Raw genomic sequence first — 21980 nt, 5'->3', positions numbered from 1 at the left:
ACACAACAGAAAATCTTGAGAGCAGGGTTGCTAGATTGGACTACGATTAGTAAATGGTTTCATCTTAAAAGGATGAGTGCATTGGTTTTTAATATTAGTAAATTTTTTAAGGTAGTGTTCAGAGCTGAATTTGTCAGAACTCCCGCCACATGTGGGTGTGCCAGGTTCGAATCCAGTTGGGTGTACAGTGCCATACTTATTTCAAAATGTTGGCCCCCCCCCACATAGTCGTTCCTATGAGAATGCCAACATCAGTCTTAACTGTCAATCAATTCATCTTAGTGGCTTTTATGAATTGGCACGATACAGATCTTATTAACAAATGATTTAATATTTATTTATCATGAAGGTCGCTTGCAACAGTTCATTAAAATAATATTGTAAATTGATTTTAGAAATCCAATCATTGTACCTAGAATTAATATACAAGTACACAAAATAAATACTTTACTATTTATTTACAATATATTTTCATGGTACGTGAAAGCTGATATGCACAAACAAACGGGAAATTCTTGTTTTATTGTCAACATATGCATTAATATGACTTGCAAAAAATACGAGTTTCCACAATTCCTCAAATAAACTATAACATCAGGTTTTTTTTTTTTTGTTTTAAAAATTTTATACATTACAGGTTTTGACGACTAAGAAGGATGTTCCAAAAGTAATGCCAGCTATTTTTTTTTATTATTCTACCTGAATAGATCGGAGGGGATTGCAAATTGCATTGATTTGATGACTGAACATATGTTTCATCTCTCTGTTGCAGATATTGATGGTGTCAGACTAAGAAAGCAACCCATCATGGATGCGTGTCAGAAACTTAGATGCGTCGTTGAATTCCTGGTAAAAATGCATTAAGAATGGTGGTGACTATGTAGAAACATAAATTTGTTTTTATCATACCACTCCTGTCTTCATAGCTCTTTAACTTTTTTTTTTTTTTTTTTTTTTTAACTCAAAAAAAGTGGGAGGGGAGGCTGTATTTTTTTGGAATGATCCTCATACTTGATTATATTACGTCTGTTCACAGATAGTGTAATTAACCAGTTAATTCTCATAGTGTTACCTATGCACAACAAAGACAAAAAGGCTGGCAAGTCAGAAAAGATCTTTGCAGTTTATACCACTTGAAGGTTGCCAACATCCATAATTAAGCTGATGCTATAATACTGACTGGATTTGAACATGGCACACCAATTTTATTTTTAAAAATCAAATTTCAAATTTTACGAGTAACCGAAGAGTGACCGTCTCACTCACTATTTTGAAAATAAAAACAAAGGGAGATAACTCGGCAATAATTCATACTAGATTCATGTTGTAATGCCTATAAATTCTTAATTACATAAAAATAATTTTAACATAAAATAAAACGACTTGATCAATTTACTTGATTCATGGAATAGGATATATTCGTTTCATTACAGCTATGTAAATAGTACAAATTTTTGTCTTATTTTTAATTTTTTAATATTAGGGGAATTCCAGACATGAACTAAAAATCTTTTTAATAGATACAAATCAGCAAGATTTACCTTTGCCCCGTGAGTCGGATCATAGAGATCTTTTTTCGTGTCTGGATGGGGCATACCAGCAGGATCTCTGCCAACAATATAAAAATTGGTCCCCGTTGCCATTCGAGCCTTGGCATGCCATTGAACCTGCAGAAAGAAAAATTAATAATCAGTTTTTCAGTTCAGAAAAAGTTTAAAAAAAAAAAAAAAAAAAAAAAAGCATTTAATCAGTTTTATTTTAATTCAATAACAATGTTTATTATTGTCCTAATGGATAAGGTCATACACATTATCTACATCATTAAAACAGTAGGTGTGTGTGTGTGTGTGTAAATATTTAACTGATAAACTCTTAAACTACTGGTCACATAACACTGAAATTAACAGGAAATGAAAATCATACACCAAAGATGGTTCATAATGAGTAAAATCTTTGTTTGGATGGATGAATGACGCATACATAAATGTTGGCAAGTTGAAATGCAAAATATTTATTTCAACATGCCGATCTATTTCTATTACTTTTGCACATACGCAAATTCATTCAGAGCTTGAAGTGATTTAATTTTAAATCTTATCTATCTGTTAATAATTCAGACGGTAGAGAATGTGCCCGGAGTGATAAACGTTTTGGTTTTGATTCTATCATCTAGCTAATGGCATCAAAGTCATTTTTTTAAAAAAAACTTTTGAAACTACAATATATTAGGTACAATATAATAATCAATAGAGTATTGGCTTTGAAATAATAAATATGAAATCTACGTGAAGTAAAACAGATTTAAGCATATTTTATGACTGGGCAAGGCCGGGCAACCCCCACTAATAATCTAATAACTTTCAGAAAAAGTAATAAAACTAATAATTTTCCTTTCGATTATTAAGTAAAATTATGTGTTAAATTAAACACATGTTATTAATAATATTTCCCCATAACTGAAAAATATTTCGCATTGATAATGAAGTGAGTTTTCGAGAAACTTTACAAGGAGGACTCTCTCAAAAAAATTTAAGAAAAAAAAAGGGGGGGGGGTTGCTTCTTCAGACAAGGTGTGTACAGATTTTCAATGGCCATTTTTAAAGTTTTTCAAGGCCTTCAGACAAAATTAAAGTTTTCAAAACAAAATTTGGGGTAATTTATTTGAATTATTTGCAGATTATTATCCTCGTCTTTTTTACTTGTTGTTTCACAATGTTTCGGCCAACTATTCATCTGGCCTTCGTCAGGTGGTAACCGGGACGGGATAGGAATGTCGAATCCTCCAACTCCATCCACAGCAATTATTGCCTTCAATAGTTGTTTAAGGAGTAAAATTATGAAAAGCTTAAGTGGATCGATCAGTGTCTCGATGTTAATATGAGTATTTTGAACATATGTAACACCCGAACAATAACTCGTTAGAAATATATTTTTGAATTAACCTTTTCAAAGTTGAACTTGTAAACTTTGTTAAAAGGAAAAGTCATTTTTGCTGGATTTTTTTTTTTTAAATTTTAGTTTAAACTTACTTCAGTTGGTCCAGCGTACATCATTGGAGAAGGGAAAATAGCCAACACTGTGGAATCGGGATCCAGGACTTTAGCTTCTAGGATAGCTTGATGTTGTTTGATACGAATTGGGAGTGGTACATCATCATCTTTGGTCCAACCACCTGTGGAACAAAGGTAAAATAAAATATTTTTTAATAAAAAACTTAAATGGAAATGAATCAGGAGATTAAATTGTTTTTAGGTTTGATGGTTAAATTCAACTTCTGCACCTCCTTTTTACAAAGTCATTTGGCGGAAGTTACGTTATTTAGCTATGGATGGCCAAAACTGTATAGAATGTCCCTTTATGTGAAATTTTATAACAAAATTCTAATAAAAATATGTTTATGAACCGGTTTTGTTTTTTTAAATATTTATGAACACTTTTTGTTTTATTTATTTATTTATTTTTTTTTTTTTTAATATTTATGAACTGTTTTTTTTGTTTTTGTTTTTAAATATTTATGAACCGTTTATTTTTTTGTTTTTTTTTAAAATATTTATTAACTGTTTTTGTTTTATTTATTTATTTTTTTAAATATTTATGAACTGTTTTTTTGTTTTTTTTTAAATATTTATGAACTGTTTTTTTTTTGTTTTTTTTTAAAATATTTATGAACTGTTTATCCATAGTCAAATAAAATGAGATTTTTAATAGTCATCTGCCAGAATTCCTCTACCAACATTTACCATACAGGTTTTTTTTTTTTTTTCAAATATTTTGTGTTCGAAAAAAAAAAAAAAAAAAAAAAAAAAATCTTATTTATCAGTTATTTGACAAAGACGAAATTGGAGTTTTTCTTTTTTCATTTCGTTATTTCATTTTCAGTGAATTTTATTCAAATAGAATTACCAATTTTATTTTAGTAAGAAGGATAATGAATTAGTAATTCATTCTTACTAAAATAATAACAGGGGAAATACATCTTTTCTGGTAATAAAAATAAAGTTTGTTTCATTTTGTTTTCAATTTTTAAGTTCGATGGATTCAGATGATTTTTATATGGCCTTTGTTTTGTTACCTCATACAATGTGGTTTTCTTAACAAAAAAACAAAAAAAAACTACTGAATTAAATGAATTTTTGGAATATGATATTTGTTCCATGACAGATTTTTCTGCATTTTTTTCTTCAATTAAGTGCAATTGTAAATAAGCACCAAAACTTAAATATTTATTTGAGATAAAATAATTTACATTTCTTTCAGATGTTTGGCTATCAAAAAAAGGTTTGACTGAAGGAACTAAACAATATATTTCTTTGAAAAATCAAGAATAGATTTAATAAAACTCATTGAATGGGGGGGGGGGATAGAAAAAGAAAACTGAAGTCCCTTCCTTACTGTAACAAAAATTTCACCTAAAACTATTATATGCTTCACCCCCCCCTCTCCTCCCACCAGTCTGCAGGCAATTGTACAAATCTATTTTTAATAATATTTCAGAAAAAACGAGAATGTTGACTGTCGTCTTCATTTTTTTTCTTGTGTGTGCATATATATATATATATATATATATATATAAAAACACTTATTAATGAATGGTTGTAATCCGGTAATTTTGGAAATGTTTTTTCTTAGCTTTTCACTACCACTCTCAAATGAATATAAGGGAGATAACTGCATACATCAAGATGACTTACCAAGAGGATGCAAGAGCAAGACTGGTTTTGAATAACCTCTTTCTTCCAATTTACGTTTGGTGTCTGCCATCAAAAGAGCATGACCATTGTGGATTGGGTTCCTTAGCTGGAATGCAAACACTGCATCTGCCTAAAAAGAAAGAAGAAAGTAACAACATTATAAAAAAAAAAAATAAAAATAAAAAAATAAATAAAAAATCTAAATATTAATGTTTTGGAATTTTTTTTTTAGATGAGGACTGATAATTTGTATTGTTCGGGCTACTGTTCTCATCTTGAATGTTATTCCCAAGACGTTTCAGTTGATGTCACATCTGACCTTCTTTCAGGCATATCTTAATACTGGAAACTTGAAGATCTTTGTCAAACTCGAAGAATCTGTTTAGAATTTTGAACCCTTTAATTCACATGTTCTTGTTCTCTCAGCTATAATTGGATTCAAAAGTTTTCCCAATTGTCTTTTGAGTATCACCTGCACTGAGGATTGCATCTTCAAGTTCCAAAAGTGTCACTTGGAACTGAATTTTATTTAGCACTTTCTCCATTACACCACTATAAATAATTTAAGCAGAAGAAACAAGATATATATATATATATATACACACATATATGATGATTGCAACGTCTTGTCAGACGAGTGCCACTCCCTCAGACACTTAAAATCCATGAGCCCAAATGCCTGAGGGAGTATCTATACAAAGATGATGTTACAGAGTCTTAGCTTTGTACGACAGCTAAGTCTTTCTCTCTCTTGGTTCAAAATGTTGAGATCCAGCAACAAGCAAGAGCAAGATAGCCAGCAACAAATTAAACTGCAGACCAGCTTAATGCGGGTACTGGTCTTCCGCTTTATAGTTTTTTAAATCAGAGATTTGCTTCTCCTAGAAAGGTTGCCTTCAGCATGGCTTACAGGAGCCCTCTCCACCCCAATACACATACACAAATATACACACACACACATACATACACACACACACATATATATATATATATATATATATGTTGTATTGTTCTTTTGTTGTTCATGTTATAAGAAAAGTAAGTCAGAGTGATAGACAGTGTTAGAACTGACCCACTAAATTATCGCCCCATTAGCCTCCTCCCGCTTTTCGCCAAAATATTTGAGTCCTTAGTTAATCAAGCCCTAGTCCAGCACCTAACAGCTGCTAAACTCCTGTATGACAAACAATATGGATTCAGGCAAGCCCGTTCAACAGCAGATATCTTAACTGTAGTTTCTGAACGTATATACCGTTCATTGGATAAAACAGGGGAGGGTAGAGCGGTGGCCCTTGATATATCTAAGGCTTTTGACAGGGTATAGCATGATGGTCTTCTAAGGAAAATTAGATCATATGGAATCACTGGAAGAATTCATAATGTAATTAAATCCTTCTTAAGTAATAGAAAAATCAAAGTTGTCCTCGACAGTTGTACATCTAAACAATGACATAAATGCAGGAGTACCTCAGGGGTCTATCCTTGGACCTCTATTATTCCTGATATTCATAAATGACCTAATAAAATTGTTTCGGAGATGGGTATATTTGCTGATGACACCACTCTCTATAACAGATATGAGGGGAAAACAAATGAACACATATCCAAGGAAATGGCAGAAACATTAGAGGATGACCTCCAATCTGTAGTGGAATGGGGACAAAAATGGTTGGTCACATTCAATGCTGCTAAGACTAAGCTTGTTTCCTTCAATAACTACAAGAAACCTTCTCTACCACCAATAGCAATGGCCAAGAGCACATTGTCTGAAAGTACTTCTTTTAAACTCCTCGGCCTAACGTTTACAGGGAATATGAACTGGAATAGATACATTGAGAGCATTGCCAAGGCTGCTGCAAGGAAGGTTGGCTCCCTCTACCATGCTAGAAAACTACTTACGCCTGACAGTATCCTGTACCTCTATAAGGCCACCATTCGCCCATGTATGGAGTACTGTTGTCACATCTGGGCTGGTGCATCTGCTGCTTGTCTCTCGCTCCTGGACAGGGTTCAAAAGAGAGTCGCCAACCTGAACTATCATCTAGGCTTCAGCCTCTGTTCCATTGACGAGATGTTGCATCCCTCTGCCTGTTCTACAAATACTTTAATGGTGAATGCTCTGACGAACTTCAAACACTTGTACCTCCCCGACGTGACAAACCCGACAAGCTACTAAGTTTCATCCCTTTACAGTAGAGATCCCTAGGTGCAAGAAAGCCTTTTACTCCAATAGTTTCTTCCCCAGAACTGCGGGTCTTTGGAACTCCCTTCCGGGATTCTGCTTTCCCAACTGCACTGATATGCAGAAGTTCAAGTGTAATGTTAACAAGCATCTTTCTACTCATCTCCCTTCATAATGACCCCGCTAATTAAGTCCCTGATAGTAGCCCCCTGCTTCAAAGTGGCACTGTGCCTTGTTTGGGGTGAAAATTGAATAAAAAAAATTAAAAAAAAAAAAGATTAGAGTCTTAATCCTGTTGTTGGAAGAGATGCTAGTTATATATATTCATTGTGAGTGTTCATATTGTTGAAATGTTCATGTTGTGAGAAGAGATGGGATGGAGACATTAACAATAATTAGAAAGAGAGAGAGAGAGTACATATAAATACTCTTTGAGAGGTGATTCGATATCTAGACAGATAGACCGAGAGATTGGCATTTATGCTTTTGACAGTTCTGTATGAAACGGGAGTGTTTATATAATTTTTAGATGATTTTATCAAATGGTTCTTATACATAAATGGACAATACCTTTCTTGTCGTAATGATGAACACAGAAGACGGCAGTTATGAAAAACATGATCATCTATTTCTTTCAATTGACTGGTCAATGGCTTTGCCTCCAAGAATTCAAAGTTTCTTCTTTACATCTTCTCCTTCTAAAACCCTCTCGCTTCCAGACGGTGCAAACGTTCGGTCTGAACCTCTCTGCGTCCCTGGTTGGACTCTTGTCTGACCCTCTCTGACTCTCTAACTAACTTTGAACTCTTTCCTATATTGAGAAATCACATGTATGTCTGGCCAACGTGACTATAATTCACGTGTCATCAACATGAGCGATTTGCACGTTTTTGAAACATTTTGATTTCTCATTTTCCTTTGTTGTTTTACAAACGAATTTAACCTACTTATCTAATTCATATAACCCATATTTTATTATTCATTCTACTTAACAATGTGCATAGTTTCCAGCCAAATTTGTATTTATTAAATATTGTATCAGAATCAACAATTTACTGGACATTCCATTTAAAACCTATTGTTCTTTAAAACTTATCTCCAGGGTTCGATTGCCGTTTTCTCTAATTTTATTTTCATTTACTAATTCTCTTTATTTTTACTTACATGAAAAAGGGGACAAGCCTTTCTCATGTAACATCCCTTCCATTCACATTTAAAAAAAAAAAAAAAAAAAATGTATGCATTTTTTAAATAAGTACATTTTTTTTATATATATATCTACACAACCCTTGACTAAGAAAGATCAGGCTAAAAAAAACCCTTTAGTCAGCCGTTTCCAACTAACTTCACTATTATTTATTTTATTTTGTTTATTTTTTTTTCTTTATTAGATCAGACCCTCTCTGATCTTCTTGGCATTACTTTTTGGGTGTAGGGTATTCCTCCCCTGATCCACGTCAGCTGCTTTATCCAGCCACCCTTATGCCGTAAACTAGAGGTCTCACTTTACCTCTTTCGAAATTGACGACTCCTTTCGTCCCAAAAGTGTCCTGATCGTATCCTCTGCCCGGTTGTTCTATTAAGTATTGCTTGGTTTCTATTTTTTAGCTATCTTATCTTCTTTGGACATACTCAAAGCTCATTTACTTAAATCTTTGTGGTTGGCTTCTGAAGTTTAAGATATACCTTTTTTTTTCACACTGATTCACTTGGATTTCCTTGCTTGGACTCTTGGAACTTGATGAAGATCTAGAAAATATCAGCCTTAACTAACTAACACCTTTTGCGCCACAGTACCTAATTGCACACTAAATTCTATCTAATAGCCCGATTTTTGTGATTTTTCTTTTCTCTCACCAGAGCTTCCAAGATCCAGCAGATATATCCCACATTCAAAACAAAATACAAGGTTATATCTTCTTATGTACCTACGGTATATTTTGCTTTTCTCTCACCTCATTAAGCTATATGTGATTAAGCTTCGGGTTGTCATAGCCCTTTTTTCATAAGGATTTTCATATCCTTTCTAACGCCTGTATTTAATTAAGCCAAGTCTTACCTCCTGCTTGGAATCGCTATGTGCTACCAGCTTTTTTTTTAAGCACTTAATTACCACAGGTTCCCATCTGTATTTTTCGAATTAGGGGCACTTCTTGTGCTTATCTCCCTACCAAGTTACTCTTCTTGGGAAAAATTTTATGGGCATCATAAAAAAAAAAAAAAAAAAAAAAAAATTGTCAAAAAAAGATATCTTTCATTTGGCTTATCACATTTGATATCTCTCTAAATACCCATTTACGTAATTTATTTTGTCCCACTTCTAAAAGTCTAACTGATTTCTAAGCCAACCATTCGTCTTAATTAGTCTTATTTTCTCCTAGATTATTTTAATTCTAATGTATCGATCTAATAATGACTGAATTCCTGTCACAAAAAGAAACATTACATTTAAGACATTTTGCAATATAAAAACATTTTCAAAAAAATATGTTACATTATACATTTCAAAGTTCGTTAACACAAAACAAGAAATTGTCCCTTTTTTTCAAAGACAAAACAATTAAGACACACATTAAAAGCTGGAAAGTTCAACAGTTTCACATTTCTGCATCCTTCTTTTTTTGACAATAGTATATTTCATTCTATTTTATAATAACACAAGATTTTAAAAGTACCTTCGACTTTGACACAAAATTGTTACAAATGATTGACAGCTTGAACTTTAAACAAAATCTGCTTTGACCCCATTTACAATAACATTACTGACACATATTTTGTTGTGTGTATGTGTACGTATATTTTTATAACAAACAATTTTATCACTAGATATATTTACAATAACATTACTGACACATATTTATTTTGTTGTGTGTATGTGTGCATATATTTTTATAACAAACAATTTTATCACTAAATATATTTACAATAACATTACTGACACATATTTATTTTGTTGTGTGTATGTGTGCATATATTTTTATAACAAACAATTTTATCACTAAATATATTTACAATAACATTACTGACACATATTTATTTTGTTGTGTGTATGTGTGCATATATTTTTATAACAAACAATTTTATCACTAAATATATTTACAATAACATTACTGACACATATTTATTTTGTTGTGTGTATGTGTACATATATTTTTATAACAAACAATTTTATCACTAAATATATTTACAATAACATTACTGACACATATTTATTTTGTTGTGTGTATGTGTGCATATATTTTTATAACAAACAATTTTATCACTAAATATATTTACAATAACATTACTGACACATATTTATTTTGTTGTGTGTATGTGTGCATATATTTTTATAACAAACAATTTTATCACTAAATATATTTACAATAACATTACTGACACATATTTATTTTGTTGTGTGTATGTGTACATATATTTTTATAACAAACAATTTTATCAATAAATATATTTACAATAACATTACTGACACATATTTATTTTGTTGTGTGTATGTGTGCATATATTTTTATAACAAACAATTTTATCACTAAATATATTTACAATAACATTACTGACACATATTTATTTTGTTGTGTGTATGTGTGCATATATTTTTATAACAAACAATTTTATCACTAAATATATTTACAATAACATTACTGACACATATTTATTTTGTTGTGTGTATGTGTACATATATTTTTATAACAAACAATTTTATCAATAAATATATTTACAATAACATTACTGACACATATTTATTTTGTTGTGTGTGTGTACATATATTTTTATAACAAACAATTTTATCACTAAATATATTTACAATAACATTACTGACACATATTTATTTTGTTGTGTGTGTGTACATATATTTTTATAACAAACAATTTTATCAATAAATATATTTACAATAACATTACTGACACATATTTATTTTGTTGTGTATGTGTACATATATTTTTATAACAAACAATTTTATCAATAAATATATTTACAATAACATTACTGACACATATTTATTTTGTTGTGTATGTGTACATATATTTTTATAACAAACAATTTTATCACTAAATATATTTACAATAACATTACTGACACATATTTATTTTGTTGTATGTGTGCATATATTTTTATAACAAACAATTATATCACTAAATATATTTACAATAACATTACTGACACATATTTTGTTGTGTGTATGTGTGCGTATATTTTTATAACAAACAATTTTATCACTAAATATATTTACAATAACATTACTGACACATATTTATTTTGTTGTGTGTATGTGTACATATATATCTTTTTCTTTTTAAGCAAAACCATTTATTTCAATGAATTATGCACGGTGACTGATTCTTACAACTTTTTTTTTTCCATTCATTTCTACGGTTTTTTTGTATACTTTGTTCCTTGTGTATATGTGTGCGTTCAATTTTTTTTTCCTTTTTGTCTTCATTCATCTCTACTACTATTCTTTTGCGGCATATCGGCCTTTTTTTTTTTCATTTTCTTGTATACTTTGTTCTATTGTGTGTATGTGTGTTCATTTTTTTTTAATACTGCGTATGTGTGAATGCTTTTTTTTTTCTTCTTAATTATTGTTTTATTTCATTTTGCATTTTTTCTTTTTCACATTCTGTGATCGTCTAGTATTCTTTCCATGATATTTTTTTATATACTCGACACTTAAACAATGTTTTATCCATGGTAACGCCAGTTTCTTTTTCAAACCCTTGCATGAGTGGACTGGTCATGTTCACCAAATTTCATATATGTTGTATTTTGTATTATTCTTTGTGAGAAGAGTAAGAGTCTTAGTAAGAGATTAGAATCTTACCTCCTACTTGGAATCGTCACGTGCGACCAGCTTTTTTAAAAAAATTTTTTATGAAAAACATGATCATTTATTTCTTCCAATTGACCGGTCAATGGCTTTGCATCCAGGAATTCAAAGTTTCTTTTTTACATCTTCTAAAACCCTCTCGCTTCCAGACGGTGCAAACATTCGGTCTGAACCTCTCTGCGCCTCTGGTCGGACACTCGTCTGACCCTCTCTTACTCTCCGACTCCCTCCAACTAATTTCGAACTCTTTCCTATATTGAGAAATCACATGTATGTCTGGCCAACGTGACCATAATTCACGTGTCATCAACATGCGCGATTTGCACGTTTTTGAAACATTCTGATTTCCCATTTTCCTTTGTTGTTTTACAAAAGGAATTTAACCTACTTATCTAATTCATATAACCCATATTTTATTATTCATTCTACTTAAGACGATGAATGTGTTTTATATTTTTTTATTTTACTTTCACCAGAGGTCCTGCAGCAGGTGTAAAGTGAAATCTGCTTGTGTGGTTCTTCTTCACACACGTCAGCGTTCGTCTCCCCCCTCCCCAGTTAAGAGGGGGAGACCACGGAAAACGTCCGTCTTCTTCAAAGCTCAAATCTAATTTAACCTACTTATCTAATTCATATAACCCATTCTTTATTATTCATTCTACTTAACAATGTACATAGTTTCCAACCAAATTTGTATTTATTAAATATTGTATCAGAATCAACAATTTACTGGACATTCCATTTAAAACCTATTGTTCCTTAAAACTTATCTCCAGGGTTCGATTCCCGTTTTCTGATTTTATTTTCATTTACTAATTCTCTTTATTTTTACTTACATGAAAAAGGGGACAAGCCTTTTTCATGTAACATATATATATTATATTATATATACATACACATACATACATACATACACATATACACATACAAACACTAGCTTGATGCTTGGCATTGTCTGGTCATACAATGCGCTTCAACATGATATTTTAATTTATGCAGATTGCGTATGTATGTATTATAGAATCAATCCTTTATTGAATATTATATATTAGGAGGAATAATTTGTCTGGTGGATTAATTTGCAAAAAAATAAATAAAAAAATAATGATGACGTCATTCAAATTTCGTCTGTGTTTTTACAATATCACGTCAGTTTAGATTTGGGTTTGACGATACTAGCGGGGATGCCTGGCATTGCCTGGGTGTTTTGGAGGTGTAAAAGAAAAAAAGTTTTGGTAGGAAGGTAGGCTCGACCCCGAAGCCTTGACGTGAAGGTGGAAACGAAAGGGGGAAAAAAAACTGACATCTTACCTACTTGGTCACGACGGAAAAGGAAGTGAAAACTGTTTTAATTTAACGATTAAAACAGTTAAATGACAGGTGCGTTAATTTAATGAGGTCAAACATCACACGACTTTGGCACAGCAAGCCAGTTTCTGCGTATAAGTGTTGGGTGATTAATCAGAAAAAAAAAAACGCAACCTTTTGAGGCATCTGAATCAGAAAAATTTGTGCCTAGTTTCTGATGCTAAAAACGATTCCTTTAATTTTTTTTTGGGGGGGTGGATTTTGTCAAAAACATCTTTCACTGCTGGTAGTAATAATAAAATAAGTATTTATTAATTTTGAACTACCAGTAAAGCTAAAATCTATAGCCCCCCCCCCCTACAAATGTGTTTTTATGTTTGAGAAAGCATATGCCTATTTAAAATGTGGTTTTATGGTAATCTGGGCAAAATATCAATTTTAAAGTTAAATATTTAGAGATTTATAAAAATCGGAATCTAATTTTATCAGAATCGGGAATTTGCTATGACGTCAGTAATTGTTTCTGAATTGAGGAAAATATTGGAATCGTTCCATCACTAATATGTATATATTGATACAATTCCCTATTCATTATAAATCTCTAAATATTTAACCCTATAGTTTGGGGGGGGGGGTCCCCCCGATTACCGTAAAAAAAAAAAAAAAAGAAAAAAAAGAAAAAAAAAAAAAAAAAAAGAAAAAAAAAAGAAAAGAAAAAAAAAGAAAAGAAAAGAAAAAAGAAAAAAAAGAAAAAAGAAAAAAAAGAAAAAAAAGAAAAAAAAGAAAAAAAAAGAAAAGAAAAAAAAGAAAAAGAAAAAAAAGAAAAAAAAAGAAAAAAAAAGAAAGAAAAGAAAAAAAAAGAAAAAAAAAAGAAAGAAAAGAAAAAAAAGAAAAAAAAAGAAAAAAAAAGAATAATAAAAAAAAAAAAAAAAAAAAAAGAAAGTTGAATATTCAGATATTTTCTCAACCGTAAAAATACATTTGTGGGGACGCGGGATTGTCTATAGATTTTAGTTTTACTGGTAATTTAAAATCGATAAATATTTTATCATTAGTACAAGTAGTGGAGGATTTTGCTTCAAACAAAATCAAATAAAAACGACAGTTAAAAGAATCATTTTTGGCATTGGAAAATAAACGCAAACTTTCCGATTCCAATCAAGCGTCCCAACACTAATATTTCTATGTATCAGAGTTTAAAAAATTTAAAGTGGTTGTATATGATCCCTTTTTTTTTTTTTTTTTAATTACATTTTCACCCCAAACAAGGTACAGTGCTACTTTGATGTAGAGGGCTATTATCAGGGACATAAGTTGCAGGGATACTATGTAGGGAGTTGAGCAGCAAGATGTCTGTTCACATTATACATGAACTTCTGCATGTCAGTAGAAATCGGAAAGCAAGGACCCGGAAGGGAGTTCCAAAGTCTAGGAGTTCTGAGGGAAGAAACTATTAGAATAGAAGGCTTTCTTACATCTAGGGATCTCTACTGTGTAGGGGTGGGACTTTGCTGGTTGTATAACAAATAAAGGCAAGATAAGTTACTCTTCTACCTACCTGGATAATTTTTTTTATGTTAACTTATTTTTAAATGTTTATTTAGTTTGAAACAAGTAGTGCGGAATGTTATGTTGTGTAGGGGTGGGACTTGTTGGGTTTGTCGGAAGTATTTATGCCGAGGTGGTACAAGGGCTTGTAGTTCGGAGCATCCATCATTAAAATACTTGTAAAAGGCAGAAGGGTGCAACATATCGTCGATGGGACAGAGGTTGAAGCTTGGATGATAGTTCAAGACCTATCAGGTTGACAATTTTCTTTTGAACCTTGTCCAGGAGTGAGAAACTAGTTGCTTGTGAATAAGATTAAGGAGAATATGACGAGACGAGAATCTCATTCACATGCGTTAATGAGTTTGAGGCCAGAAGAAATAAAAAAAAAATTTTTTTAAAAATAAAAATAAAAAAAAAATAAAAAAAAATGGACATTTTTTTTGTAAAAAAAAAAAAAAAAAAAAAAAAAAAAAATTCTAAGTATACTATCACACTTACCTTGAGTTCTTTAAATCTCTCTCGTAATTCTTTAGGGGTGAGACGATATTTATCTAGACCATCATTCCAAGTGATTCGTTCAAACACCTCCAAATCGCCACCCACCAACCAATCGCCGCTGTCATAAATCATCTGGGAAATTAGAAATGTAGAGATAAATTTATAAAAAAAAATTGTTGAGTTTTATTAGTTTTAGTTTGGATTTTTTTTTTTTTTAAGACAAAAAAAAGGAAACTTAAAAAAAATCCATAAACTGAAAATTTAATACTTCAACTAAACTAGATAAGGGTCACATGTTTACCTTGATGTAAGGATGGCCTGGATTTGAAATACCAAACTGCCGGGAACATCTTTCTTCTTTGTTGTGTTTGTAAAATTCTGGATTTTTAATAATGGCCACATTTCGTCCTTCGTAACACAAAACAAATTCTTTCTCATTTGCCAACCTCTCCTTGTCTTCAGTGTTCACAGGTAAAACTATGGGAACTGACTGGTTAATTACACTACCTGTAAACAGACATAGTACAATCTATTAAGCAGTAGTCAAAGCTAGAGACGTTCTTTGAAATCCTATAATGCAAAACAAAAATCGTTAAAAAAATTATTAAAAAAAAAAAAAAAAAATGATGTTTTAGTTTATTGGAAAAGTTTCAGAAATTCATATTTTTTATTATTGAAAGCCATATTAATTGCATACGTTGACAATAAACAAACAAACAAAAATTATGTTTCTCTGCATGTCAGCTCTCAGCTAGCTCGAAAAAGACAAAAACAGCAACACCATTTTAAAACTAATATACATAATTATTTCCACAGCCAGACAACGTTGTAGCTCACAAAGCCATGAAAGCCAACAAACCTAAAGTCCAAGACTCAAGTTTTGCCCTCATTTGGGATACTTCAGCTTTCATACTTTGTGAGCTGCGGCGTTGTCTGGCTGTGGATCATATATTTAATTTTATTCTATATATTATTTAATTATAGATTCTCTCTCACATTCTGAAAATTATATATATCTCAATTTACTAGTGAAAAAAAAAAATATCTTAGATAAGAGTTAGAAATAGTCAGAGCATAAAAAAAATTTCGAAACCGAAGTAGAGATTTGAGACTCAATTCCACAGCGTTGATAAGAGGGGGTGGATGAGAAATACGAAATAAATTCAAAAATAGCATTTTTTTTTTTTTTTTTTTTTTTTTTTAACTAAGTTCAAAATTTCCATCAAACAAGCGGAATCATATGAAGCATAACCTTAACATCATCGTTACTGAGTCTTGCTGCCAACGCATACCTATAGTCATAATAACCAAAAAGTCTCAAAGACTTGTTCAGAAAAGAAAGACACCTCAGCCCGATAATTAAATCAAAATACTTAACTTGCAAACTTGTTTTTTTAGCGGCACCATTAGCTGAGCCTGTTGATCGGGAAACAACCGAGAAATAAACACGTACACGTGAACAAATCAACAATCATTTTTAAATGACAATTTCTATAAAGTGAAAGACAATAGAATCGAGAAACCAGAAAATCAACCGATTTTATGAAAGAAAGAAAACGAGGAAAACCTTTCAAATCTGAAGAGTAGCCTGAACGCAAGAAATATTGGGGGGGGGGGGGGGTCAAGGATTACTATCTCCCCAGTGTTAAAAGCTAACAGAGTACCCCCCTCCCCGCCCCCCGCCCCCCAAAATGCCACTCACGTAATCTATATATCTATAAAAAGTGAGAATTTATGTGTGGATAATTCTCAACGTATATACCAAACGAATTTTTAATCTATGGACTTGAAATTTGGTATATAGGGTATTCAGACATGTGGAAACCTTTAATCCGTTTTTATTAGGAAAATAAGGGCTGTTAAGGGGTCACAATTTAAAAAAATTGACTTGGGGGGGGGGTCATCAGATTTTTACCTGTTTGTTAACTGTTTCATGAATGCGCAGCTTCCTTATGAAGAATAAGTAGGTTTGAAAACATTTTTAAAAGATAGAGTCAAGCTGGCCCAACAGTTATCGTATTTGACTCGCTGTCTTTAGGTTTTGATCTCAGCTCGAGTATTTTTTTTTTTTTTTTTTTTTTTTTTTTACTTACAAGAATCGAACGGTTTATAAAAACATAATACTCGCATGCACATGTCTAAGTTTTTTTCCTTTGTTTTTTTTTTTTTTTTTTTTTTTACTTACAAGAATCGAACGGTTTATAAAAACATAATACTCGCATGCACATGTCTAAGTTTTTTTCCTTTGTTTTTTTTTTTTTTTTTTTTTTTTACTTCATTTTTTTTAAAGGAATTCAACATTACACTTAATACCGAACAATGTCGGATACATCTGCTAGTCTTTTCTAAAATTCACTTTCCGACCGACTTGTTCAACTAGTTTTAGTCGAGAATATCTAACAGCTGTTGTTTTTTCACTGTTTATTGATATGAAAGGACACTTTAGTGATCGTCTCATTAGTAGGAGGTGTGATATTGAATGGACTTCAATCATCTGACCATAAACGCCTTCCAAGTTTCATCTATGATTTATCTCAGATAATCAGTTATAACCAAGACGATGGTAACAAGCTAGATATGGTTCCTTTTGATTAATGATTGTTTCTCCGAGATAACGTGAAATCCACTCTCTTTCCTTATGTTAAGAATGGCTTTCTTCTTCACTTTATGTCTAATTATTCAGCCAAATGAACATCAGAAACCGGAAGTCAAAAAGAGCATACAATCTTGACTATAACCTGATAATCTATCAATACAATCCCCAAGCAATACCTATGAGGACCATCATAGCCAAAATTAAGGCAGCGCCAAGAGAGGATGGTGTCAGAGTTTTTGATTAGGTTGTTTTAGATTAACGGCATATCAACCCTTTTGAGATAAATTGATACCGAATCCAATACGTTTGAAAAAAATTTTATTCTTCAAGTTCGTTATATCTTCAAATATTTATTCATGTTGTTTGGTTTGGTTGTTTTATGACATTTCTACCCTTTTCAGCTAATGCTGAATCCAGTAATTTTAGAGAAAAAAAAACCCATGACTTTGCTTTAAGCATTTTATATTTTCAAATATTTATTCATGTTGTTTGGTTTGATTGTTTTGTGTAGTAATCGTTAATGGTGTAGATTGGATAGAATTTGATTTAAAGAGAAGCCTCAACAAGAACTTTTTACATTGGACTTAAAGGTTACCTTATTGCAATTGGCTGGAAGTAGACCAGTGGAACAGTGTTCCACAGGTAGACAGTTCTAGAAAAGAAACTTTGTAATCTGCATTTAGATTTAGGTACAGATAGAGAGTAGGGGAAATTGTTAATAGTGGTTGTAGCTTGACGAGTGCTTCTTGTGAAAGTTTGTGGCAAGTTGTTTAATAGGGTTGATATACCATTAAACTTTTTTTTTTTATGTTTGAATTTGCATTGGAAAGGGGAACGGACAAATAAACAACAATGTTTGGTGTATTTTAGGGTCAGGAAGCCAGTATCTTCAGACTGGCCTGATCTGATAGCACCAGATGATCTAGGAGGTATTACCATTCTGGTAAAAAGTGGACCTGGATGAAATGGTAACTCAGGAACAACTCCACGTTCACCAAATGAGGCTTCACTACTGAATGTGTTTTATGGTTACACCTAGGACTTCAGAGTTCTTGGCAATTTTGCACAAAGTATCCAAGCATGTCTATTATTGAATGGATACGTATGACTGGAATTTGGTAGATAAGTCAAAAGTTTATTCGTACAAAATATAGTTGAATTTTCAGAAAAGACTGTCAATTTTATTAACGATTCCATGGGTGGCAATTTTTTGGGTGGTGGTGGTGGAGAGGGGTGGAGATCATCCTGTACTTCAAAAGAGAAAATTTTTTAAATATTGAGGATTGCTATTTTTTCTAAAAGTGAAAAAAAAGATAACATGAACAGAAAATATTGAGAATTAGCATTTCCACAACCAACAACAATATGGATATGACAGGAAGAATTAAGATGACCATAGCACATGTCTTAGAGTTAGAAACGACACTTGAAGAAAAAGAGCAGATTAACGGCAAGACCAATTACCTTTCTAACCACAGAAGTTAACCAAGTCAACATGCATTTTAAGTTTTCAATTTCTAGTTATTTCTCTTAACTGTTGCAAGATGATGATGATAACGTTCTGTCTTATGAGACAATGGTGTTCTGCATCTAGTCTGGTGCATTGCAGCGGCTATATAGGCAAAGCTGGATTTATTTCTTTAGATGCAGGCCTGGACAGGTGATAAGGAGACCTAGGATTGCCCAGTTACCAGGGTCCCTCTTTCAGTGTTGCAGACAAAGTCATATGGAACGACAAACCAATATGGTTGGAGCCAGCGACGCTGCAGGAGTTGCCAGAAAAGTGTTGCAATACTTCACCATTCGCCTATCGGGATTCCAAACCAAATTTTTGTCAGGATTTACTCCCTGAGCCTTTGCCAAGACAGTGGAGCTATTTGTCCATAGCTGGTTGCAATAAAGTCACATCATATAAAAATCCAAATGTAAATTGCAAATTACATACTTTCTAACATCTTGGCACCGAAGATGCTCACCCATGAAAATTGCTTCTTTGGTGACATCAGCTTCAACTTTTGATTCGAAGCTTTGAATCCCTTCTTTTGGTGGTTGACAATAAGTTTTCACCAAGTACCTTCTTTGCTACAAACAAATGTTTGTCCGTCAGAATGCCGAGGACCATTTGATCATCCTGGAGAGATGATGGTTGACACATGCTGAATTGTGAAGCAAGGGTTACTTCATCCCTAACCTTTCTAGAGTCAACACTGCTTGATTCTAGGGGCAAGGAAATGTTCAGGATTATTGGGAGCAATGCAGAGATAAGCGAAGAGCACATACAGCGCCTGGTATTCCCAAATGGTCACCCATTTTAGTACTGACCAGGTTCAACAATACTTAACTTTGGTGATTTAATGGGGACCGGTGTGCCAAGGAACACAAAAGAAATCTAATATAGGATTGTTAATCAATGTGTGGTGATAATAGAAACAAGGGATTAGTCATATTTTAGAGCTACGGAACCTCATAAATTGACGGACATTTGTTTGTAGAAAAAAAAAAAAAGGTACTTAATGAAAATTTATTGTCAACCACCAAAAGAATTTGCATGGCATGATGGGATTCCAAGCTTCAAATCAAAAGTTGAAGGTGATTTCATCAAAGAAGCAATTTTCATGGATGAGAATCTCCGGTGCCAGGAGGTTGGAAATGATGCAATTTGCATCACAAGCTTGAATCCTTCAATTATGTGACTATATTTCTACTATTAGATAAAAGGAACTTTGTGAGTTCATTTATATAGATTCAAAAACGGCTGGGCTAGTTTTTGAAATTTCACAGAAGGTACTTTATGTGACTGACAGTGTTCTTAGATAGGTTTTATATCAGAATGTCTTTAAGTATTGATAATCGAAATAATCTGATCAAAGAAGGAATGAGCAATTTTGACCAAAGTTAACACCTTACACAGCCTAACATCACGAGTGCATTTGAGAAGTTTTAGAAGTGGCAAGGAGTTTTGCAACAGTTTACGGACAATCTAGAGTTTGCAATGGTTGATGATATTTATGAGTTAAGGACAGTTGCGATTTGGCCACTGGTCATGACTTTGATCAGATCAAGAGATCAAGATGACCTGACATCAATGGACAAATGTGTGTCAGTAACGCAGTTAACGTGGTGCTAATTAGAACACAACTTACTCGTGTTGGGTAAGTGCAGAGAGGTCTAGGAGTCGGTGACATATCAATCTCATTGATTTCCATTGCCGAAGCACCTGCTCTGCTAGAAAGTGGGTCAATGCGTTTTGAGTGCTTGGCCTGTAAACAGGGTTACCACCCCCACACATATACACCCTGATATAAATAGAAACGCACATGGGATATTTTTGGACAGTCAGATTTGGAGTCGGAGCTTGGTAGTCAATCGAATTTGATCTGAGATAGTTAGTTGGAGACCAGGAAAGTCAGTCAGAAAGCGCCGTTAGATGAATTCGCTGTTCCATCCGCCTTCTCCTGCCCATACTCTCCGTCTACAGTTTGAGTACACACACACACACAAGGCAAATAATAAAATATATTTTTTTTATAACAAACAAATTTTGTGTTATGAGTTGTTTCTGGCTGATGAAAGAACTATCACGTGGCTACACCACACAAATACTGCCTCGGCAAAATGTAGATCGTAATTTCCAGAGTGCAACTGATATTTACAGAATGTGTCAGAGTTTTTTGTCACTGCGCACCCCTTAGCAATTGCCGATGTGAGAAACGATAGCCCTAACCAGAAGAGAAACTGAGAGAAAAGAAATCCACGACTCACAACGTTGGGCTCATCAATTGTTGCCGCGTGGGAGCACACGTGTTATCACTCTAGTTATATGCAAGTATTTTAATAGAAAAGAAACTGATTTTGTTAAATAAAAGATGGTGTAGACAAAAATCCGATACTCAAAAATATTTACAAAAGTTTTAATGAGGAAAAGTTTTTTTTTTGTTTTTTTTTTTAGATATATACTAATGTGCAGAAGACCTATCAAAGACAGGTATGGTAACTAGTTCTTCATAAGTATTTTAATAGAAAAGAAATTGATTTTGTTTAATAAAAGATGGTGTAGACAAAAACCCGATACTCAGAAATATTTACAAAAGTTTTAATGAGGAAAAGTTTTTTTTTTTTTGTTTTTTGTTTTTTTTAGATATATACTAATGTGCAGAAGACCTATCAAAGACAGATATGGTAACTAGTTCTTAAGTATTTTAATAGAAAAGAAATTCATTTTGTTTCATCAAAGATGACGCAGGGAAAGAGCAATCCATGAAGGAATATTTAACATTAATAATGGAAACCAAGAAATGATCCTTTGCATAAATTAAATATTAAAAGGGA

At 32.4% G+C, this 21980-nt stretch overlaps 1 protein-coding gene across 5 annotated transcripts in view; it reads right to left on the bottom strand.

Moving 5' to 3' along the window:
* Positions 1-21980, bottom strand: part of LOC145252481 (bifunctional 3'-phosphoadenosine 5'-phosphosulfate synthase-like) — a 357476-nt gene that overhangs the window by 3493 nt on the left and 332003 nt on the right. For 4 of the 5 annotated variants that reach the window (XM_080111908.1, XM_080111910.1, XM_080111911.1 and 1 more), the window contains exons 7-11: positions 15357-15562; positions 15056-15187; positions 4692-4821; positions 3030-3172; positions 1542-1667 (exon numbers count right to left, since the gene is read on the bottom strand). In XM_080111908.1, coding sequence (XP_079968034.1) covers positions 1542-1667; positions 3030-3172; positions 4692-4821; positions 15056-15187; positions 15357-15562 — 737 coding nt within the window. Of the gene's footprint in view, positions 1-1541; positions 1668-3029; positions 3173-4691; positions 4822-15055; positions 15188-15356; positions 15563-16428; positions 16472-21980 lie in introns of all 5 variants that reach the window. The other variant, XM_080111907.1, reaches the window with a different exon arrangement.

Source organism: Euprymna scolopes, chromosome 29 (genome assembly GCF_053919585.1).
Source record: "Euprymna scolopes isolate OS-2025 chromosome 29, ASM5391958v1, whole genome shotgun sequence".
NCBI lineage: Eukaryota > Metazoa > Mollusca > Cephalopoda > Sepiida > Sepiolidae > Euprymna > Euprymna scolopes.
The sequence above is the reverse complement of the archived record's forward strand: the minus strand, read 5'-3'. Positions and strand labels throughout refer to the sequence as shown.